Source organism: Trematomus bernacchii, unplaced genomic scaffold (assembly GCF_902827165.1).
Source record: "Trematomus bernacchii unplaced genomic scaffold, fTreBer1.1, whole genome shotgun sequence".
Classification (NCBI taxonomy): Eukaryota; Metazoa; Chordata; class Actinopteri; order Perciformes; family Nototheniidae; genus Trematomus; species Trematomus bernacchii.
The window spans coordinates 15,697,425-15,721,609 of record NW_022987648.1 but is presented as its reverse complement, the minus strand read 5'-3'; the positions used below and the strand labels follow the sequence as shown (position 1 = coordinate 15,721,609).

Here is a 24,185-nt window from a genome sequence, read left to right as displayed (position 1 = left end):
TTAAAAATACATTCTTAACCGAAACATGTTCAGTGCAGGCTCAAAGATCAGATCAACATAAATGCTCAATAATCTTGTAAAAGTGTTTCGTCTTTGGTACAACACACACACACACACACACACACACACACACACACACACACACACACACACACACACACACACACACACACACACACACACACACACACACACACACACACACACACACACACACACACACACACACACACACACACACACACACACACACACACACACACACACACACACACACACACACACACACACACACACACACACACACACACACACACACACACACACACACACACACACACACACACAGCAGAATGAGGACCGGCTCCAAATATTATTGTGTGTAGTGTCACATGGGCAGCTTGCGGACAGGAAGGAGTGGATATACTGTAAATGGGGGCACAGGGGTCATCGGATCATCAATTATTCAGCACCAGCAGACAACAACAATCACTTGGTGTCCAGCAGGACTGGCAACAAGAAAGCCTGCTTCAATTTGAGTCACGACCAATACTGGTTGAATTAGCATTGACTTCATGTTCCTATACATGATGTGTATTTGTTAAATTGGAACAACAGTAGCATAAAGGGAGAGCACTGACTTTTATGCAAACCAGTACTGCTTTATTTCATTTTCAAGGATGAAACATAAAGACAAGATGACAGTGGCTCAGTAACAGTGTATTCACACCACATAATAACTTCACAGTATTTCAAAAAGAAGACGGAACAATGACCTACAGTATAGACATACAAATGATCAGTGCACAGAATAATGTTTTCCCCTATTCATGCATCTGAAAAAGTGACATCAAAGTAGGCTACATACATTTCTACAAAAAAAGAGTCAGCATTATAGTAACATGAAGCCCCATGGTTTGAGTACAAATGCTACAAAATACTAAGGGAACATTCTTAAAGACTAGGAATAATCAAATATATGAAAGGATCACATATTTGGGAAAACAGTCAAAAAGTCAACGTGCTCCTCAGCTTAACATACAGTACAGCATATACTGGTCTGAACTCTTTACTATCAACAGATGATGCAGACATGATTGATGATTGAATGATTGTGTACATGCAGAGCAATACAGGAGGAAGATACAGGCTACTTATTAAATATAAAATCTGCTCCAGAGTGGTAAAGAAGCATCAGTTTGTTTGACTGTGGATTTACTGTCAAACTAAGCAGTGCTATGCTGTTTGTCTATGAAAAGACCTGAATAACCTTTCACCAGATTAGTTTGATGCTTTTTTTTGCATGAATTGCTCCAAAACATTATCCTTTCTGATGAAAATGGTAAATGGTAAGAATTGGGAATTTGCAAAAAAACACTGTCAACTTCTATTAAACACCCATACTGTTAAACTCCCCCACAAAGAAGCAATGTAACAATGAGTTAACCAGACTCAGAGGATTTGAGGTACATTATAGTCAGTAGAAAACCCACATCATGTGCTAACCCAGTGAAACAGTCCTAAAGTGTAACTGATCATTGTCTTCATAGTAATTGGATCCAAGTAAATCCATGGCAGCTTTCTTTTGATGTAAACTATTGATCAGCTGTTCGGAAATGTATAATACAAATTAAATTGTAGTGTATATATATACACAGTGCATTATTAATCTAGAAGTGTAACATTTGATCACCCTTTTCTATCATGTACAATATGAACCTATCAGCATGATATCAGACCAATAACATCTGGTTTAGTTTGAGCAGTTTCCTCCCATAATCACAAACCATCTTCAAAGTGACGAGTGCAAACGCGACGACTGAACATGGCAGTTTGGACATACATTGGAGTTCTCTGGTTACAAATACTAAAATCTGGTACTTAAAAATAAAAATTCACATTCTTGAAATGTGTTTTAAAAAACCAGCACCACTCAGGCAAAAGAGGTTGAAATATAGGAATGTGTTGTATGAATATATTACTTTCATCTGCACACTAAATAATAGTTTGGATTAGTGTGTTGAATCGAACCTAAGTGCTATAACAAAAACCCTCACCATGTGGAGTCAAACTTAAAGTGAAAACGTGATACAATCCTGTTGCATTTGTGTGAACAGTTTTCTAGTGTAAAGTGTACAAAAAATGGTTTCATGTTTGCTACCTGCTCTTCAACCGAGCCTAAGAAATAATGAAAAAGAAAAACTAAAACCAAAAAATTCAAAAGGAATTCAAAGAGTAGTTGCTCAATGAATTGTTGTAGCAAATCAAATGCTACATAAACTGTCACCTGCCCTCAGTGATCATCAACCTCGGCCTGATTACTGCAATAAAAACAAAAATAAGTTAGATTTTTAGATAAACATAAAAATACTATAATAATAAAACTTAGTATGTGTGCGGTTAATTTGGTCTAGAAAGGTCTGACCTGTCAGCTTATAAAAGGTGAGTAAACTGTATTTTGTAAATCAACGCACTATATCTCAGAGTTGTGTTACTTTATCCAAACAGGTTGGACAGTGGGCGGGTTCGGATGGGGCTGCTGGCGAGCTCCTCCCCCCTCCCCACCTCCCCCGTGTCCCTGAAGGAGGTGCTGTGGATGATCTGGGCTCGGTGGCGTCCGCGGTGCAGCCGTGCGTTCAGCCGGCTCAGAGACGACTTCCTCTGCATCCCCCCCTTGTTCTTCCCGTTCCCGGCCCCCTCCTCCTCAGCAGGTGAGTTCAGGAGCCGCAGTGGGTTCAGATTGCCCTGAAGGACTCTGGGAAACCGCCATCCACGTGTTCCGCTGTTACCTTTGTTAGTGTTTTCATTGTCCGACTCAGCACCCGGTGAGGTCACCACTCCCTCCTGCTGCAGGTCAGCGGCAATGGGCGGGGCCAAGTACTGGATGGCCCGCCTCCCGCTGTAGTCTCGAGCCTCAGGGTCCGCCTCCCAGTCTGACAGCAACACACGGACCACCTGTCAATCACAGCACATTAAATACACACAGAAGAGGGAATATTAAAGGCTTCCTATTATACTATTTTTAGGCATATATTATAGGTCTCAGATATATAAAAAACATGTCTATGAACTGTTTTGCTCAAAATACCAAATAGATCTCTTATTCTAGCCATGCCTCATACCCCTCTATTTCAGCCCTGTTACAGAAGTGCTGATTCTGGGTCAGTAGCTTTAAAAAACATTTGAAAAAAATTATAATAAGGAGGGGGGGGGGAGCTTATGAAGGAGAATTCTACTGGAAGATACAAAGCTATATGCTGTCGTGATTAAGCGCCAAAAACCACATCAAGGATTATTTCTGAAACAGTATGGAGCTCAAATGCTTTTTCTCTTGCGGGTTTACCACAAGGTGAGTTCCTTTTTCTATTTCCTGCTTTTTTTACACATACTCTCTACAGTACAGGTTAGCTCTGAGTGTTAGCGATGCTTGCTAATGTAAACAAAGACCATATTACTTCCAAAACACGTCTCGCATTGTTTCTGATAGCGACGTTTCTAGTTTTTAGAGAGGAAAAAAGAGAGGGTTTGGTTTTCCGGCCCTTTGTGAGTTCCCTTACACACCGGGACCAAACATGTATGTATATAAGGCATCAAAAACTGCATTTTGCATGATAGGAGACCTTTAAGATACTGAAATGATGATACTTGGTTTACTGGTGTGTACATCTGTGAAACATATCATATGAAACTCATTGTTAATCAAATATGTCAACATTGGGATAGCTGTCTTCTATTCTATTTCTATGTTTATTTTTCCTTACTTGGTATGGATTGTAGCCATCTACAGTATGTACAACTAGCAGACAGAGCACATACAATCATATGCCGCTTCACTAGACATGTGTATAACATGACACCCCATGACCCCCACCATGATCCACACAACCCACCTGTGTATGTCCATGCATGGCTGCCAGGTGTAGCGGTGTGTATCCAGCACTTGATCTCACGTTTACATTCACAGGTATTGAGTTCTCCTTTGCGAAGCCCAGCAGCTGGGAGAGGAGCTCAGCTTTACCCTGCTTCGCCACCCAGTGGAGGCAGGTGAAGCCCGTCACAAAGTCTCTCTTGGCGACGAGGCTGGGTTCCACAGCGAGGAGGGGCTGCAGGCTCTCCCACAGGCCGTCAGAGGCGCACAGCATCCACTCGTGCTCCAGAGGGTCCAGGGTCACTGAGCCGCAGTCTGACACTGAGGAGAGGATCGATGCAGAGTCTCCTTCGCTCTTTATGGAGTCCCGGATGCGTGAACCTCGACTGATCAGAGACCTCCGCACCTGCAAAGGGAAGACGATAGAAATTAAAGGGTGCATATACTAAATACAATTATTTGTGTCACCTTTAGATATGAATCCTTCAGAGTTGTAACACTGCAGAATGCTTTTTTGTGATATAAAGAAGGCTTTTGGAAACTTTTTTGCCACTATCTAGTTGGCTCTTCACAGGACCTCGAAGGCATTGTAAATAAATGTTTTACAACACTTAAAAACATTTAAAGAGCCACATACTTTATTGTTATTTGTGGAAGCTTTACAAAAGTAAACCATATGGCAGGGTAATGAACAACTCATCACAGTAAAGTATCAAACAGATGTTAGTAGAATACAATACCTTTTTGACCATAAACAAATGTTTTGCTACATTTTGTATTATTGCCTCGTGATGATCCCAGAAAAGGAGGTCATAGATCAACAAGCGTAAGAGTTAAGGCAAGCTAGATTACATAACCGTCTCTCTCAGTTACATAAAACAGAAAACTGCTGCTGGAGAGTCATACTTCATGAATATTGCATGTCTGGCTACTCACCATATGGTGTTTTCTATCAGCTATAAAAGACTGTGGTTTTGGCAATGCTGCAAATTAAGCAGTGGCAGCAAAGGCAGGGGAACCTGCTCAATGCCATCTCTCTATACCTGGGCACCATTCAGGTTTTGGAGCACACCCAAAGGTGAAACACAGGATGTGACATAGCTGCTTTAGGTGTGTGGCCATACGCGTAATACATTTGAAACAAATGAAAGGAGCATTTCTCTGTTGTATCTCAATATATGTAAGCGTACTTTCTCCCATGCCTAAATTATTAATTGTTTTAACAGCTACCCCCTGTAGAGAGCTTTGTCAAGCTGCCACACTTTAATTATGACTTATAATAACAATCTACATGGAAGCTTTCTTCATGCTAGACAAATAGTTTCCTACCTGAGGAGAACTGCTCATCATCAGCTCTATGAAGTTCCTGCGACTCCCCTTGGGTGTGTTGATATCTCCAACAGGGTCCAGCCCTTCCAAGGTGCTGTCTTCAGAGAGGCAGCTGGTCAGCAGGGCCCGTGTGGACCCTCTGGACACCCTGCGTGCCCCTCTCACATGCTGGCTGTGGGACCCCCCATGGTGAGCCGGGTCCAGATCTGCAATCCCAATGACTGGAGCTGACTCCCGCCTCCTCCTGTCCCTCAGCTTCACCTCCCCTCCTCCACCAAAGGTAGGAGTCGATGTGTTGGTCTTAATATTCTGGGAGGGGGCTGCATGTAGCCCCTTGCCATTTGACTGTTTGTCATTGTCCAGGCTGGCAGCCAATGAAGTGGATGCTCCTGTGGAAACATTGGACATTTGTCATTATCATCTGGCTCTGTGTGTTCAAGTTGCCACAAGCAGTTATTGTAAAATTGTGTTTTTTGTCATAAAGGTGTCAGAATTAAAGTAAATAATTTGTCTACAAAATACTATAGTGGGTAATTAGAGGGCCAATGCCAGACAATACAATACAATCAAAGCAAATAAATAAATAAATAGACACAGTGTTGGTTCGATAAACAAACAAAGGATTTTAAATATAGTTGTGATAAAAAATACCATAGATTTTAAAAGGACATGGTGCCTATGCCTTTTTTGTCATTTGTCATTATCATCAAGCTCTGTGTGTTAAGAGTTTTCTATGGCCACATCTTAAAACTGCATTAACTCTAAAGCAAACGTCCCATTGTAAACCCTACAGGCTATTCTTGTAAACTTTTGAATTTTTCAATAGAATGTCAGAATTGAAGGATCTAATCATTTGATTTTGATCATTTCAGTCTTAGCTAGTACAGTGGGTTGTTCAGAGGGCCAACGCCAGACAATACAATCTAAGCATATACATAAATAAAGAAATAGACACACTGTTGGTTCGATAAATAAACATAGGATTTTGAATATAGAGGTGATATTTAAATAAATGAATCATGGACAAAAACAATACCATAGCTTAGAATAAGACAAGGTGCCTATCCCTCACCTGTTTGGTCTCTGTTGTCAGGGTTCCCGTTGACATAGTTGTTGTCCAATGCCTCACGGATATTCCCGTTGCACTCCGCGTGATCGTGGTCGCCTGTGTCCGCACGCATCACAGACTCCGCGCTGCCTTCAGGGTTCAAACAAACAAATGTCACACCGTCTTCCACTTTCACAACCCCCACGCCGTCCACGATGCGTTTCAGCACCTCTCGATCCACCTCTTCCTCTGACTGGTCATTTTGACCCGACGCTGATAGGAAATGATCGATCAGCTCCATCTGTTGGACCCTCCCTCCTCTCTCCATCAGGAACTCCTGCACGGCTTGATCTGTGCGCTGGGACGCCATCATCCTCCTGGACGACCCGACCAGAGCAGTGCAAAGATAGAGTAACTGAATAAGTTACTCACAGACGTTTAAAAAACAATGCATGTTCACGCTACTGTCATTCACTCAGGCTGAAGGTGTCGACGGATGACAGCATCTTCTTCTTATTCTCCTCTCCTCCACGGGGAGTGTCGAGCCATGGCAGATAGGGGTCGCACGTAGCTGAAGCAAAACACCAAGGCAAAACGGATGCTGTGTTCAAGTGCAGCTCGTTAATTCCGGCTTCCAATACTAGTATAAGCGAACATGTAATGAAAGCTGTCATTTTTGGAATATGCGGTTTGATTTTAGGTTTGATTGAGCTGTGTTGGCAAGACAAAGAAGTGGAAGTATAAGAAGGACCCGTTTTGGATGACATACTGACTATTGATTAGACCTAGATTATGTACTTTACTAGAGTAGGCTTATTTTAATTGTATGCCACTTTCTACTTCTACTCTACTACATTTTAGACGGAGGTATTGTAATTTTTTACACAACTATATTTATCTGACAGTTTTCGTTGCTTGAAGTTTTACAAATGCAGTACAGTACAAGAGTTTAACATTTTCAATTAACCTTCCATAGAATGTTTAGGACTACAAGTGATGCGGGCATGATGGGTTGCATAAAAACAAACACGATTTTGATAGTTAAAGTAATTTGTTGTGCTTTTGAAAAAGGTGCAGGTCCCATAAGTTAATTGTAAATTCTCTAAGGTCAAACCTAATATCTAAAACCTAGGTATCAACATCTAAATAGTAGTGGTTGGATGAAGTTGTTGCGTTGGAGTTGGCTTTACGATTTATCTGATGGTCCCCAACATGCCATCTAAGATCCTGGGGAAATTCAGTTGCGCTGTACCATTATAGAAAAAAGGGGTGGGTGGGTGTAAACTGCTTTCAATTAACATTGTTTGGCATTTTTTTCTTACCGTTTACGTGGATTTATATCTTTATATGGGCAGAGTGTTTACTTTTTTGTGACATTTTGCCATCATTTATGGACATTGAGATTTGAAACAAATGAACAGACTATAGTTTTAACCTCATTCCTATCGTGTTTTCAGTAGTGGAGTCTGCCCAGTTGTCGACGACGGTAGACCCAGTGAGGCGGTCCTGATAAGTGTACCAACAAATAAGTCTGTCTTTAGTTAGCTTTGTTGTATTACTTCATAATTTATCAGGGTTACCAACTACTGGGTAGAGTTGTAATGGCTTCATCGGATGTTGCTCGGATGCCGGTTAGTATTTTTCTTCCTTTTGGTTGGTTGTCGGTGCTCTTGACAGTTTCGTAGGGAGTGTCCGGGGCTATCATTAAGTTAGCTCCCGCTAGCCCGATACCTACACGGCTGTTCCAAGTGGCCGATTCACAATAAAGAACCGCACATTTGTAATTCACGTCCACCAACAACCAGAAAATCAGGCTTGGTTGTTTAATTTAATTATTTAACTTTTCTAAGGGGTTCCGTGTTGCTTCCTTCAACAAATTGCACCGCTGATGACGCTATGTTGCTAACACTACTCTAGCCTCCCCACAGGGAAAAGTTGATGAACATAGTTGTTAGCAGCTCGGTTAAACATTCCTGTGGTACTGTTAATATCGCACCATTGGGGGGTTAGTCCTGTTTTAATGGTAGAGTTAAGTGTATGTAGTAAGACTTATGCTATGTTGCTCGATAATAGCCACTTCATCTCGTATTTGTTTGACTGGAATTACGTAAATAAACATGCTGTCGATACTTCGGTTGTTCGAAGGTTTGGTGTTGACCCTATAGAGTTATCAAAAGTCGGAAGTTTTATAATAGGGAATTGTTTTAACGTTAAATTGTACCTACTTTTACCACATTATAACTAGGCCAGTGTTACAGCCCTATGCTTAACCGACTAGTTCAGACTGGCTCAGGTCAGAGGAGGTCGACGCAGTTTGAGGAAGATGTGGGTGAGAAGAGAGGCGGTCTCTGGGTTTACACTGGAGATACTTGGAGCTTAAAGCTAATGAACAACCCCTCCTGAACCCTTTTTATTTTATGTTTAAGATTCCCATATTATCTGCCCAAATAAATCACCATTGATGTGTTTGTTTACATTAAATTCTAAACAAAGTATTCAGGAATGCACTGCAGCTACCACTGTTTGTCTTCTGTTCTGTGATCTTGTTCGTGTGTAGCTCTTAGGACCAAGCTACAACTCCAATTCGTTGTGTAACCCTGCTGAATTGATCATTCAATCATTAAACAAAATAGTCTTAAAACGTTTAGAATATGTATTTACATTAGTTGCCTAGAACGATTCATATGTATTGCGTGCTAAAATGGTAAGATATTGAACAATCAACCTACACATGGATTATTTGGTGATTTCATTTGAATGATCTTTCATTAGGGCATTTCCAAATGTATATTACCTATAATGTGGTATGGATAGGTGAAGACATATTGCTAGAATCTGCATTATTGTGCTTCCCTACAACCAACATTCTAAATTATGAAGCTGATGAACTACGTCTTGCAAATGATCAGTGCCTAAAAAGTTGCACTTCCCTGGGTCATTATTTTGTTCCTTTTTTGAGGGGGAAAATGGCTGCAGTATCTTGACATTAATCTGCCTATTTGTGTAATTTCTTCCTCAGGAGAAAGCAGTCCGGCCCCTGGGCCTGGCTGGCCATGTGGGCTTTGACAGCCTCCCAGACCAGCTTGTCAACAAGTCTATCTGCCAGGGCTTCTGCTTCAATATTCTCTGCATCGGTACGTTGTCATGCACACACACATACTAAAAACAATACACACACCTCCTTCATTGTAAAAACTGGTAGACAATAAGATTTTTAGGAACATTTAATTTAAAGCAGTTTATTTGAAGTCGAAGTGCTATCACACACTAGTAAATTAGATCTCAACCACAAAGATGAATAACAAAAAATTGCGTCTTATCTTTTTCTTGCTCTAGGTGAAACCGGCATCGGGAAGTCTACCCTGATGGATACTCTATTCAACACGAACTTTGAGAACTTTGAGTCGTCCCACTTTGAGCCTCAAGTGAAGCTGCGGGCCCAAACCTACGACCTGCAGGAGAGTAACGTCCGGCTACGCCTCACTGTGGTCAACACTGTGGGCTTCGGGGACCAGATGAATAAACAGGAGAGGTGGGAGGAGGAGTGTGTGCGAGAGGAATATTGACAGACGCTCAAAGGGTTCAATAGTTTTCAATTAACCCACATTTCTGATCTACTTTGAATGTCTCCCTGTAGCTATCAGCCGGTGGTGGACTACATCGACAAGCAGTTTGAGAGTTATCTTCAGGAGGAGCTTAAAATTAAACGCTCTCTCCACAACTACCACGACTCGCGTGTCCACGCTTGCCTCTACTTTATCTCCCCCTCGGGTCATTCACTCAAATCCCTGGACCTGGTCACCATGAAGAAGCTTGACAGCAAGGTAGGAGAAGGATCACTGTGTGTGTGTTTGGAAGGGTCAGACATGGCCATTATTACAGTATACCAAGGCATTGAGAAATCCAGCTGGCACGATTTTCCACATTGCCATACATACAGACATTTTTCTTAGATGTTGTATTTTTGTTTAGTGCCTCAAACACTTGACCAGGGTCAGCCTCTTCTGGGTAGAATCAGCAGCTGAGCTCAGAGATGGCATCAAAACTCTGTGCTAAATTGCTCATATTATCATACAATTATGCTATGTGGCACACCTTTTTTTAATAACTGATATGTAATTAATACATTTTACATAAACATTTAAATAGCTTTTCAATAGTTTCTGCTAATACTACCATGAAAATATTCATTCAACATTGGGGGTGGACAAATTCCAATAAAGAAAGGTGTGTCCAACTTGTTATGTGTAGTAATGTGATGCTGCATTGATCTGAGGCCTGTACTACGAAGCTGGATTTTCGCTTAGCCGGCTAACTTCAGGGAAATCTCGGGCTTTCCGGTCCTACAACGCTGGTTCTCTTTTTAGCAGGCTAGATTTCCATGGTAACTTATGCTGAGCGGCAAACCTGCTCCGGAGCAGGTTAGGTGGCAGGCTAAGAGATCAACTCAGTGAAAGCACCGCCTGCTGACCAATCAGAGCTCCGTGTGCGGAGTTTAAAGCTATCAAGTCATATTACAGGAGAGAGGAAATACAGAAAAACTGCCGTTGCAGGAAAGACGGCCGGCAAAAATCAACTGACTGTGTGAACGTGAAAATTAATAGAATATCCCCTCCCATCTTCAGAGCAATCAAACTATTATAATATTAGCGTTAAGAAAGGTTACTAAAATATCTGCCACGACATAAGTAACCGGATCAGAGTAACATTAAGTACAGTCCGTGGCACTGTGAGTGCAGACGTCGATGTGTCCCATTATCATTCATATCATATCACATCATAATGTCTCATATATTTCCTTATTTGAGTCAGCTTCTTGAGCCGTATCTGGCCGTGCAACACTCACAGTGTCACATACTGTATGCAGAAGTATTATTTTAAGCAACACATTAAGTTGACGAAACACTCGAGTCAAATTCTCCTAATTAAAGTCAGATCCACTCGTGTCTTGGACGGGGCAGTGATTTCATAAACCTGTTAATGTACGCATTCAAACACTTTTTCTGTTACCAGCTGTATTCACCTTGCAGGTGCAGCTATGTGGCTTTTATCCTGGATAAAGTGTTTAAGTCATGGATGTTTAAAGTTTAACTTCTTCATATTTGACTAATATTAAAGTTCACTTTTCATTCAGGAAGTATGACGCTGCGCTGTCAGTACGCTTGTCCGTGTTTGAGATTGGTCGAATGCTCCAAATACCACCCCTTTCATGTGAACGCGCACCTAACTAGATAGGACACGGCTGGCTTGAGCGATCCACTTGATAACCAGCGTCGTAGTACAGCTTAGCCAGAGTGCGTATGTTTTGGATTGGGCCAACCGGCTAACTCAAACATATCCAGGTTAGGTTGAACCAGCTTCGTAGTACAGGCCTCAGGAGTCATTGGGTCACATGACATAATAGCTATTAAAAACCATTAGAACTTTTAAGGAAAAATTGCTGATTTTTCCATTAAAAATATTAACATAAGTATGAAGTACTAAAATCAAATAAAAAGAGGTGTGTCTTTATTTAGTCAAGCAATTATATATTCAATGGATTTTAAGTCACATGGTCACATAACATGGAAGCTATTAAATAAACAGACAAACTAAAAAAAACTAAAATAAAGTCCTCGCATCAATAATGAAAATATGTGCCATATAGGATACATTTATTATTCAGCATAATTTTCATAATGAGCAAGTTGGCACAGGGATATTTTAATTAGATTTGTTTTGTGTCACTCAAAAGGTAACTTGTTGTTGTTTAAGAGCGAGGGCTTCTTCTGACTGTCTGTGAAACTGAGACAGAAGACCAAAGTAAATGTCTGCCAAAAATCCAAACTATAACTAAGTGACCCCTCTGAGTTTTTTTCTCAGTACTCCATCCTCCCCGACCATGTGAAAAAACGAGATCCCGCTCAACAAACTAGTAGGGGTGATGGATTTCTTTCAAGAGATAAATGCAGGTTCAACTCTGGAGAGAGGGTGGTACATTGATCTGAAATGTGCCTGCATTTAATGGACTGACTCCAGTGGACATCGACATTTTAAAATGGACTTGTCAATTCGCTCTGCTGCCATAGACCCCCCCCCTTAATTGCACATTGTGTAGGAGAGATGTCAATATAAAACGTAAATAAACATGCTGTCGATACTTCGGTTGTTCGAAAGTTTGGTGTTGACCCTATAGAGTTATCAAAAGTCGGAAGTTTTATAATAGGGAATTGTTTTAACGTTAAATTGTACCTACTTTTACCACATTATAACTAGGCCAGTGTTACAGCCCTATGCTTAACCGACTAGTTCAGACTGGCTCAGGTCAGAGGAGGTCGACGCAGTTTGAGGAAGATGTGGGTGAGAAGAGAGGCGGTCTCTGGGTTTACACTGGAGATACTTGGAGCTTAAAGCTAATGAACAACCCCTCCTGAACCCTTTTTATTTTATGTTTAAGATTCCCATATTATCTGCCCAAATAAATCACCATTGATGTGTTTGTTTACATTAAATTCTAAACAAAGTATTCAGGAATGCACTGCAGCTACCACTGTTTTTCTGCTGTTCTGTGATCTTGTTCGTGTGTAGCTCTTAGGACCAAGCTACAACTCCAATTCGTTGTGTAACCCTGCTGAATTGATCATTCAATCATTAAACAAAGTAGTCTTAAAACGTTTAGAAGATGTATTTACATTACATGTATTACATTAGTTGCCTGTCTGTGAAACTGAGACAGAAGACCAAAGTAAATGTCTGCCAAAAATCCAAACCATAACTAAGTGACCCCTCTGAGTTTTTTCTCAGTACTCCATCATCCCCGACCATGTGAAAAAACGAGATCCCGCTCAACAAACTAGTAGGGGTGATGGATTTCTTTCAAGAGATAAATGCAGGTTTAACTCTGGAGAGAGGATGGTACATTGATCTAAAATGTGCCTGCATTTAATGGACTGACTCCAGTGGACATCGACATTTTAAAATGGACTTGTCAATTCGCTCTGCTGCCCCCCCCCTTAATTGCACATTGTGTAGGACAGATGTCAATATAAAAGACCTGTATCGGGGACCGTGCTGTGGTTGTTTCTAGACTTTCCTCCAAATGTTTTTTTGGTAGAGCTCCACTATCCAACAGACTAAACCCCTCCCTTCCCTCTTGAAGTGGTCCGAAACTTTCCCATGCTCCCTGTGTGTAGTGACTTTGTGTTTTTTGTGCGCTTGTGTGTTTTCACTGCTCTGGAGTGTCAGTAACCCTGGATTTGCGTGTGAATGAAGGAGAAAAAGCAGTGGAATGCTGTAATCACCTCACACACACACACTCAGTTGTCCCTTTGTGTCACTGTACAGATACACACAGAAAGAGCCATTTGTTGAATGTGCAGCACTGACAGAGAGACAGTCACTCACTCAGACGGCTAAAGGAAAATATCTCCTAGCATTGTTTTGCTTTCTGTGGGTTTGGGGGGGGGGGGGGGGGGGTGGTCTGGCGCAGAAGCTAGTCTAGTGATAACTCAATCCCAGCCTCTCTTTGGTACGACGAGACGACGGACAGGCAGGAGAGGAATGTGGGACGACTTGGACACAGAGTGGGCTGCGGGGCCAGAAATAACATCAGTGACCTCGGTTTATATAACTCATATCTAAAAGCTTTACAAATCTAGATAAAGTCATTCAAAGCAAAACAGTTGGAATAGTTTTTGTTGAATTTATTATTGTATGTACCTTGCGAGAACCAGATGAATGGATGCTTTTGTATGTATATCCACATAGTTTCATTCTTTCTTTATCACAAACACTTCATCGTATGTCCTGGCACAATGTTATCAGTGGTTTCCAAGAAGTTATTATTACAAAATATGTTCTATTAAAGGTGTATTTTGTTCTCTGAATTCTGCGGACTGCTACCTTGTACATGAATGTGTTCCCCCTCTGCTGCAGGTGAACATCATCCCAGTGATCGCCAAAGCGGACACCATCAGTAAGAGCGAGCTGCACAAGTTCAAGATCAAAATCATGAGCGAGCTGGTCAGCAACGGGGTCCAAATATACCAGTTCCCCCTCGACGACGAGACCGTCGCTAAGGTCAACACTACAATGAATGTAAGAAAAGCACATGTTGGCACATATTACACCTCATTAGCTGGGGTCCTTTCTTTATACGGGTTATTGCGAGATAATAACCAAGTATATAAATGTGCTCCTAATTGCAATTTGACTTTAAACTGTTCTACCTATTGTCGGTTGAGTTTTTGCAGAAGTATTGTCGATCGAGCCTTGTTATTCGCTTGCTTGCAGTTTATGTTTAAACGTATAATAAAATCAATTTTTTTTTTTTCAGGGTCTTTTGCCTTTTGCGGTAGTGGGCAGCACCGAGGAGGTCAGCGTGGGCAACAAGATGGTGAAGGCTCGTCAGTATCCCTGGGGAGTGGTTCAAGGTGAGATCAGTGTTTGTTTGTCTGCCACCTGTCTTTGTTTTGATGAAGCTCTTGCTGTTCATTTCAGCATTGGTTGAATTGAAATCTGTTTGTAGACCAGCATTTTTTTCCCCTTCCACAAACACCCTTATCCCATGTAGAGATAAGTATTTCAGGCTCAATACAATAAGCACGTAAAGTAAAGAAATAACATTACAGTGGCTGTCAATATAGTGGATTGTCTTATCTAGGTGTTTTTCAAAGGATTCTCAAAACACTGTTGAATATCAGCCGGATGTCTAATACTTCTACGTGTCGGTGTGTGTCAGTGGAGAATGAGAGTCACTGTGACTTTGTGAAGCTGAGGGAGATGCTCATCTGCGTCAACATGGAGGACCTGAGGGAGCAGACACACACTCGACATTACGAGCTGTACAGACGCTGCAAACTTGAAGAAATGGGATTCCAAGATACCAACCCAGAGTGCAAACCCGTCAGGTGAGTCCACAAACACCTGCGGAGACACAGTCAAACAAAATGAACCACTGACAACTGACTGTGTGTGTGTGTGTGTGTGTGTGTGAGCAGCTTGCAGCAGACCTACGAGGCCAAGCGGCAGGAGTTCCTGGTGGAGCTGCAGAAGAGAGAAGACGAGATGAGACAGATGTTCGTGCAGAGGGTGAAGGAGAAGGAGTCTGAGCTGAAGGACGCTGAGAGAGAGGTACGCAGATACTCAGTCTTTCCTTGAAACTAGTTTGTTACCGTTTTATTTTATAACCTTGGAATATGGGGACTTCATTTCAAAACAGTCCAGGAATGTCAGACAAGACAGGTTGGCTTAGTTCAACTTATTTGTTAGACAAAACAATGCTGTATGGTTAAAGTACTGTCTTCCAAACCTCGGAAGTTACTTATTTTCCTTCTTGGAAGCGTTCATTTTTTGTGTAGTCATTACTTTCTTAAATAAATAAATGCATATCTTATATATTCTTTTTCTTTAACAAATATTGGGGAAACAAATACCATGAATGTTTCATGATATTAATTCTTCTACTGGATAAAAGCAAAGTAATTACATTCCAGCAAAAGTCAATCTTTTTACAGTTCACATCTAATTTGTTGAAGTGTGAGAGACCTCATTATGAGGAAAACAACTTGTTGCATCATTTCTGTTTGCTAATTTAATAAGGAGATCTGATGAGTTTGCTTGTTCTATTTGGTACCATCAAAAATGTTGGCATCTCTGTAACTGGGCCTGTTCTCTGTGTTTCAGCTGCAAAGTCGCTTTGAGCAGCTGAAGCGTCTCCATGCCGACGAGAAAGCGACTCTGGAGGATAAGAGGAGGAACCTGGACGACGACCTGAGCTCCTTCGGGAAGAGACGAGCGGCCGCCCAGCTGCTGCAGGCCCAGAGCCTCACCGCCAACGGCAAGAAGGACAAGGACCGCAAGAAGTAAGAGGCCTCTCTTATCTGTAGGCAGTGAGGGTAAATATACTTTCTTCAGTCACCTGCTAGTGGAATGAATGTGAGGCAGCCCATCTGTTGTCTACTGCTGTTGACTGAGTGGATTTAAGGTCTAAATGATGTCTTTTCTTTTGGGTTGATCCTCCTGAATGAACTTCTCGTATTTGTTTGTAGTTCAAATGCTTAAAGTGCAAAACAGGCATTTTTTTGAAGACATTAAACTTGCTTACAGATGTATTAAATATTGTAAAATTGATTCTCATCACTCTTTTTTTTCCTCTTCCAGCTCTGGCTTCATGTGAACACATCGGGATCTGAAGTACACTCCAGTATAACCAGTGACACGCTGGCCACCATCTTTCCAGCCCTTTGTGGCCAGTCTCAAACACTAACCATGCAGGAACCCCCCCCCCCCACACACACACACACACACACACACACACACACACACCAGCAGTGTGTGCAGGTTTCTGCCAAAGTTGAATGACTGTACCCATGAATCCTGTGTACACTTTCTTAAATGGTATTTTTAATCTTCTTTGTGGGTTTTATACCTCTGTGTAATATTTTATATTTATCCTTTTGTTTTTATATAAAACTGTTATTTTCCATATACCTCCCTTACCTTTGATGTTGTACTTGTGCCCTGAATGAGGGACTCTTTACACAGCCTCCTCCCCTAATGCTGTACATTGATCAAAGGAATTACCAACATATTGAAAGGGACCTCTTCACAAACATTTAATCCCTCTTTGTTTTGTAATGCAGTCAGCTAATGAGAAAGACATCTGTCACATGCTTCTTATTTATTATTAAGCCCCTTTCTGACATACACTACACATCATTAGGACATCTTAGTCCATACGTCTAGATAAATGCCACTCTCTTTGCCATGAGAGTGTATCAGGTCATCAGTAAAGAGAGAGATAAACAATCACTTCATTATTTCTGCAGCTCACAGCTGTTCTCCAGCAGTGAAGTGTGAGCTTTGCAGATCTCTGTGTAATAGTCCTGTCATGTTTAAAAAGAGCCGTCAGTGAATAATTACACCACTGAGACCTTTGATATTCAACAGATTTGTTGCTAAATCCAGCACGGCACCAGAATCCGTGTCTGAAAGGGCTTTAAGTGATCTTTCTCAAAGCTGTTTGAATGCATTCATCATCAAGAGCTGTCGTAATCAGGGGGGGGGGGCGGCATTATAACTCCTTATCCTTTTCCTGTATTATATCTGAGTGTTTTTCTCACATCTCCTTTATGCTCAAACCATGAACACACCAGCATCACAGAACCCTGCAGGAGCAACAGTGATTCTCCTGTTGGTCCAATCCCAGTTTTCTAGTCTGAGGCTTGGTTTTGTATTAGGTACATGTTACAGCATATATTTATATACATTGTTTTATTTTGCTCCCATATTTTCTTACTGACACAAACAGTCGAAGTTTGCAATGCAGTCTGCCTGAAAAGAGCTGACTCATGGGGAAAATGCTTTACGTGGAGTCAGTGTTTGTTGACGGGAAGATGCATTTGTGACTTTCTTATAATTTCTTAGACAGGGTTTCACACCTCAAAGCATTTTTTCAGTACAGAGCAAACCACAAGTGTGATTTATAAACCAACATTTACTCACAAACATTGCCACTTTATATATTTACACTAGTGCTTGATGTTAGTGCCTTATCTGTGTGAAGCTTACTTACACTTAACTCGTACATCCAGGGAAACACCGATTCCTAACAGAGTAAATCTTCTTTAAGACACATTTGTACTACGCTTATATTTATGGAATAAACAGTGTTATTTGGGAGCTTTCTTCTTTTAAATAAATCCTTGTATTTTTGTCATGATACACTGTTTGTTTTCATCACACAAAATGACGGTAAAATGTATTGACAAAGTGTATGTATTGTTTTTGAGGACGTTTCATCACAACTGTCTTACTTTTGGTATAAAACAGTATTCAGCAAATTACTTTGAAATACTCTCCATGTTTTGCTTTCCCTTCTACCACTCACGGTGGAGGAGGTTGTGATGCTTTACAAGTACAACTATCAATACCAGAATATAAAGGATTAACTGCTCTGTATTTAGATACTTTTCAACAAATGTAGTTGTAAGACTACAAATGCATTGATGCAATATGCACATTTTTAAAGCTTTCACTTTATTTTCTCCAGAGGTGGGAAGTAACTAAGTACATTTACTCAAGTACTGTACTTAATTACAATTTCGAGGTACTTATACTTTACTGGAGTATTTACATTTTCTGTTACTTTGTGCTTATACTCCACTACAATTCAGAGGTAAATTGTGTACTTTTACTCATCTACATGTATTTAATACCTTTAGTTACTTTACAGATGTTGATAAATAATGTGAAATATTAACACTTAAATCAGACTTTAGTTACACCTGGAGTAAATCCACAAACTACCCTGCAGAATACCAAGTCATTAAAACTAGCTGCACCTCTACCAGCTTTGATAACACTTTAATGCATACATAATTATAATCAAAACATATCATATATATTATTCTGAAATGGACCCAACTGCATAATGAGTACTTTCACTTTTGGTTATCTCTGTTAATTTGGTCATTACATGTAAAAAGAGGCGTGTCTTCTTTGTCCAGTGTAGTAACAATTATGCTATATATTTGTAGTCACTGGATCACATGAAACGGAAGCTATGTGAAGGTTAGCATGGAGGTATTGGAAACAGCATTGGTTTTGTGTCATGAAAACTGGTTTATTGATGGTTCCTAAATGAAACCCTGTGGTTAAGATGGAGAGCTCTGATGTAACTATCCTCTGGCAGCCTGGGAAACTGAGGAAGAAGACCAGAGTGGATGTCTGTCTCCTATCCAACCTGAAACTAGCTTTACCGCAGACCAAGATAGCTGTCATATCCCTGCACTCACACACACTGACTGACACACACACACAAACACGCACACATACCCTTGTCACCTTTTGCTAGTCACTCTAAATGCAAATGGAGCTGATCATTGGAGACAGGCCCTGCTGCTGAAGAGATGAGGTTGTCATTTAAGGGGAGTGGTGGCGACGTTGTGAAATTACCAATTACACACCTCGTCCATGCCAGTGTTGGCTTGAGAACACAAGAGAGACAGAGGGAGAGAAGGAGGGGAGAAGATGGAGGCATGATGAAAAGAGTGAAAGTGTCAGCTTTATTTCTAAAACATACTCTACTAGCTAATGGTGATGATAATGACAGTAAAACACTTTGTCAGACCGCCCTACCTGGAGCGTAGCTCAGAAGGCTTCATAAGCTTATAATGAGCACATTGTGAGTGCAGATAATTATAATTAGAGCAGGATATAATATGATTCTCAGGATTAATCCTCCAAAGGGCAACACTAAAATCCTAATGGGCTGTACAGGTAATGTGTTCGTTCTGCATCAGAGTACACAAGCGGGTTTAGCTTCCTATCACTGCCGGTGTTATCTCCATTACAAAGCTGCAGGTGGATGCAAGAGAAGACACAGACAATCTGCTTTAAAACAAAGGCATTTATTGCGAAAAATGCACTTGACATGAAAAAACAATCAACTCAACCACGGGTCATCGGTACAAGACGATGTATAATGATCACATGGTAGAGCGCTGCATGGCCAGCGCAGAGCATGACTTCAATGGCACAAAAGGCCTATAAATATTCTGCACAATATAGAATAATATATATACTTTATTTTTTTCTGTTTCCCCTCGCTGTACCGCCGTTTTAAACCCATCTTAGTCATGATGAGGCGTGAGCGTCAACGCCACACCAAACTTTTTTTTTAATAAAGTTCCTTTTTTATGTAAAGAGCTACATACAGAGGCCCCCTCCCCTCGCACACACACGCAAACAGACACTCACACACACAAGTATCCATAGGAACAATTATGGCCGACATCTAATTCAAGATGGCAGGGTGAGTGCTCAGGCTTCCTGGAAGGACAACAACAGGAAATGCACAGTATTTCGATATCAAATCCGATACAAAATGTATGAGAAATGTTTTGTTTTGTGTTCATGCCCAATGGAAATTACCACTGCTGTTTACAATTTCTACAAGGCGCCACCGTAGATTCTCCAGTGGTATTTACAACCAGGAGCTTTAGGCGAAAGACTAGCTCACATCACACAATTGTGAAACCATAAATTAAGATGTAAAACAACTACTGTGGTTTAACTTCCTGATGTTTTGACTGTTGTAAACTGTTTTCCTCCTCACAGCATCAACCTCATGAAAACAAAATAAGACCTTATTGAGGACTTGTGCTTGAGTGAGACCCAGTACAATGTGTGTCTTCTGTTCAGCGGCCTAACAAAAGGATAAGGTAAACCTTGCGTGCAGAGCTGTTCTGGGATCTGCTAGTTTTTGTCACCAAGTGAAACAAAGCTAATTGTACTGAAAAGAAAGTAAGAACAAGTGAAAAGATTGGTCTGCTTGATGTGAAACTCAGTGAGTGTGTGTGTTGGCATTTGTAGGCACTAGGATTTGACTGACAGCTTTAAAGTCCAATGCTGATATTTTTGGATTGAGGCTTCAAATAACACAACATTTGACAGTAAAAGACTTGCATTTTACCTCAATTGAAAGCCTAAATAGTCCGGCACACTTCAGAAATATGGTTCAATAAATAGAAACATTTTTTTATTGAAAAAATATCTAAAGACAAGCTGCTTCATAGCCATGATTTTAAATGCAAAAGCAATATTGTCAGATTAGCCCTAGTGTTCAACTGCGTGTGTGTTTGCTCGAGTAGTAGTTCATCTGTTGCTCCAGAAACACATGGATTACCCATACTGCACTGCAAGCAGCCCGTGCTTTAATCGCTTTGTAAGGTTTACTTTTCTTCACAGTTTAGTTAGGGTCAAGTCTTTATACCCACAATCCAAAAACAGCCTTCAGAAAACAAACTTCCAGCCCCACTTCAAGGTGAACAAGAAAGAAAAAAAACTAAAATGTGCTTCCCTTTTCTTTATAATTATTATTAACCAATTAATTTTAAAGACCAAAAATAAAGGAGGAAATAAATGCTTGACCATTTATCTGGGATAAAGGTTGGTCAGGGAGAACTAAATGCATTTCAGATGTTATTGTCTCTATTAGGACTTCTGTGTTGTGCTTGTTTGTCTGTGACTCTGTGGAGAGCTTGTAGCAGAGACTGCAGTCACACCATATGACATAAAGGCAGTTCACCAAGAAGTCAAGTGTCCTTAGCCAATGAACGACGAGAAGAGCCAATTAGACATTTGTGTGCTCAGCCAATAAGCTGTGTGCCAGTAAGTGTTTGTGCTTTATTCTGGCCCAGTTTAAAAAACACAGCATGTGAGGAAAACCCTTCATTAATCTGTTCTCTTATTGAGACATGGCCAGTATTATTCTCTGACACACACACACACACACACACACACACACACACACACACACACGCACACACACACGCACACGCACACACACACACCTCTGAGTTTCTGTGCTCCTATCTCCAGAAACAGGGTAACAAGGTAGATGGTTGTGGCTGGATGTAAACTAGACAAGCTCCACACTCAGGATGTAGAAATTCACAAAGCAGACTGACTGTACACTCACTGAAGCCGTACAAAAAGATTGGAGGAAAAGTTGTTGTCAAAGGTTGGCAGTTGTGTGGTGGGAAACTCGTCCCTGCCGTCTGATCTCAGGAGTTTCCTCCTCCTGTACATTCTCCAGTGAGCATCGAATCCACACACATTTGGTTTCACAATAGTGCTGCAGTCAGACAAAAACTCTCAACAGTGTGTAAATAAAAGGCAGGAGGAGGAATTGCTTTTAACAAGAATGTATTGATTACTTATATCCGCATTTGTAACTTCTTTGTTGGTTTGAGTAGCTTCATAGATTTCATTTCTGTTGTGCCAAAGAGGTTTGTGCCGGCTTAGAGAAAAAGAAGGATTTCACTTGTAGCAACGGAAATCCCGCTTGTCAAATAAATAATAATTGAGTGTGTTAAATACTGTATATGTCGATACTGTATTGGCCCTTTGTTTAAAATATTACCAAGTGCATTCTGTGTGTGTTAAAGAACCTAATCAAGTACAATTCAATTGGTTTTTCAACCTTTTTAGTTTCCTCCTACATTCAGCAAGCCAGTTTAACCCAGTTGTGGGGTGTCTGTAAAGGTCATATTTAAATTTAAAAAAATGGCGGTATAAATGTATGTGAGATATATAAAAAGAATGAACCACCTATTTGACTTTTTGCTTGTTGCACCTTTTGTTCTGTGACAGATCATCACAGCATGACTAGTTTGGGACAACACAAACATCTATTTCAACATATATATAAAAAAACATAATAATGCTACATGCATCGTTATTAACACATATTGGGTTGGTAAGAAACACATGTGCTTGTTGTCACAAACTAGACAATGATGGTGGACTGTAGGCTCACACTTCCCTCATCCCCTGGTGAGAAATCTGCTCTTCTCGTAGAAAGCACCGAAGTCAAGTGCTGAGGTCTCAGTGGAAAGCAGAGCTAATGCTTTTTGTGCTAGTGTTTGCTGGTGGGTGATGCTGAGGGGAGGGGGGGGGGGGGTCTGTGCTCTCTGAGCCTAGGCCTTCAGTAGTCTTCATCACAGGGCCAAAGACAGGGGGGGCCCCTCAATCCAAGTCAAAGCTGGGGCTAGCTTTCCTGTGTGTGTGTGTGTGTGTGTGTGTGTGTGTGTGTGTGTGTGTGTGTGTGTGTGTGTGTGTGTGTGTGTGTGTGTGTGTGTGTGTGTGTGTGTGTGTGTGTGTGTGTGTGTGTGTGTGTGTGTGTGTGTGTGTGTGTGTGTGTGTGTGTATTTAGTTGGACCGATATGGGTTTCTGAAGGCAATTACTATTGATTATTGTTTGTGCCAGTCTTCAAAAGCTATTAGTTGGAACATTTTAGTGTTTCTTATTCTGGAAAAAACGTGCTGTTCCTGCTCTGATTACGTTTTCAAATGTTTTACTTATTTAAAAAATTATTTTTTTATCTGTGTACATTTTATTTTAATTTAATTTTACTTTGCTATAATCTTATGTTGGTTATTGTTGTTATTGATGGTTATTATTATTAATATTAATATTATTATTATTATCAAAAGAAGTCTCTTTTTTGGAATTTGCGTTTTCTTGGAACCAATTTCGGTCCATCCATCTAGTCGTGTATGTATGTAGAAGACTGTGTGTATGTGAGTTTGTGTGTGTGTGTGTGTGTGTGTGTGTGTGTGTGTGTGTGTGTGTGTGTGTGTGTGTGTGTGTGTGTGTGTGTGTGTGTGTTCTCGACTCAGAAACAGGAACAGTGTCTGTCCGTCCACCTCCTCCCGTTCAGAAGCTCTCTACGAAGCTGCTGGGGAACAGGCCGGTCTTCCCTGTCCTCTGCAGGGTTCCTTTGAACCAGCCGTCCTCCCTCTTCTTGTGGACAAACACCACGTCTCCCTCCCGCAGCTCGATCTCTGCCTCGCTCTGGGGGGGGTAGGGGACCACCACACGAAACCTGCCACACACACACACACACACACACACACACACACACACACACACACACACACACACACACACACACACACACACACACACACACACACACACACACACACACACACACACACACACACACACACACACACACAGTTAGAACACACACAACAGCACATCAACAGAGCAGGTAAGAGTGGAGAGTATCATAATCAGAAATACTAGAGCTATCCCAGGAGAAATTGGTTTTCGTAAAAGTTGTTCCATCTTAGAATGAAATAAAATAAAAGAGAAATTAACTATTTATATAAAGATAATTTAGAATGTGCAATAAACAGATACAACAGATCATATACATATATTTACACTATTTTAAATGTAAAGAAAAAATGTCCAATAAAAGAGCATGATATTCTATAACATAAAGAGATAAGTGGCAGCTTATTGACTGGCCACAGGCAGGAATGACTTCCTGTGGTGCTCTTCCCAAGTATGGACAGCAGTGTGAATTATGGGTAAAAGGAAATATCGACCCTGGGATTCTCTGGGACCCGTCAATATGTTTAATGGATTCTGGGAATCACACA

At 40.9% G+C, this 24,185-nt stretch overlaps 3 protein-coding genes across 4 annotated transcripts in view; 1 reads left to right on the top strand and 2 right to left on the bottom strand.

The window, feature by feature from the left end:
* Nucleotides 1-623: 623 nt before the first annotated feature.
* sowahca (sosondowah ankyrin repeat domain family Ca) lies at nt 624-6,742 on the bottom strand. Its single transcript, XM_034134308.1, has 4 exons — nt 6,270-6,742; nt 5,198-5,586; nt 3,891-4,274; nt 624-2,955 (listed from the first exon to the last, which is right to left on the bottom strand). Exons 1-4 carry the CDS (start codon nt 6,616-6,618, stop codon nt 2,497-2,499), a joined length of 1,581 nt encoding a protein of 526 aa, XP_033990199.1. The 5' UTR covers nt 6,619-6,742; the 3' UTR covers nt 624-2,496.
* A 972-nt stretch (nt 6,743-7,714) lies between these two features.
* Nucleotides 7,715-18,070, top strand: sept10 (septin 10). 2 transcript variants are annotated; one of them, XM_034134309.1, is made up of 10 exons: nt 7,715-7,876; nt 9,265-9,379; nt 9,582-9,777; nt 9,883-10,069; nt 14,160-14,321; nt 14,560-14,656; nt 14,965-15,133; nt 15,224-15,356; nt 15,909-16,087; nt 16,386-18,070. In XM_034134309.1, exons 1-10 carry the CDS (start codon nt 7,847-7,849, stop codon nt 16,399-16,401), a joined length of 1,284 nt encoding a protein of 427 aa, XP_033990200.1. In that variant the 5' UTR covers nt 7,715-7,846; the 3' UTR covers nt 16,402-18,070. The 2 variants fall into 2 exon arrangements, with proteins under 2 accessions (XP_033990200.1, XP_033990201.1); XM_034134310.1 differs by having other exon boundaries at nt 15,909-16,120.
* A 5,269-nt stretch (nt 18,071-23,339) lies between these two features.
* Nucleotides 23,340-24,185, bottom strand: part of LOC117485795 (E3 ubiquitin-protein ligase SH3RF3-like) — a 97,189-nt gene continuing 96,343 nt past the window's right edge. Inside the window, 1 exon segment of the mRNA XM_034134496.1 lies at nt 23,340-23,617. Coding sequence (XP_033990387.1) covers nt 23,449-23,617 — 169 coding nt within the window. The 3' untranslated portion in view covers nt 23,340-23,448.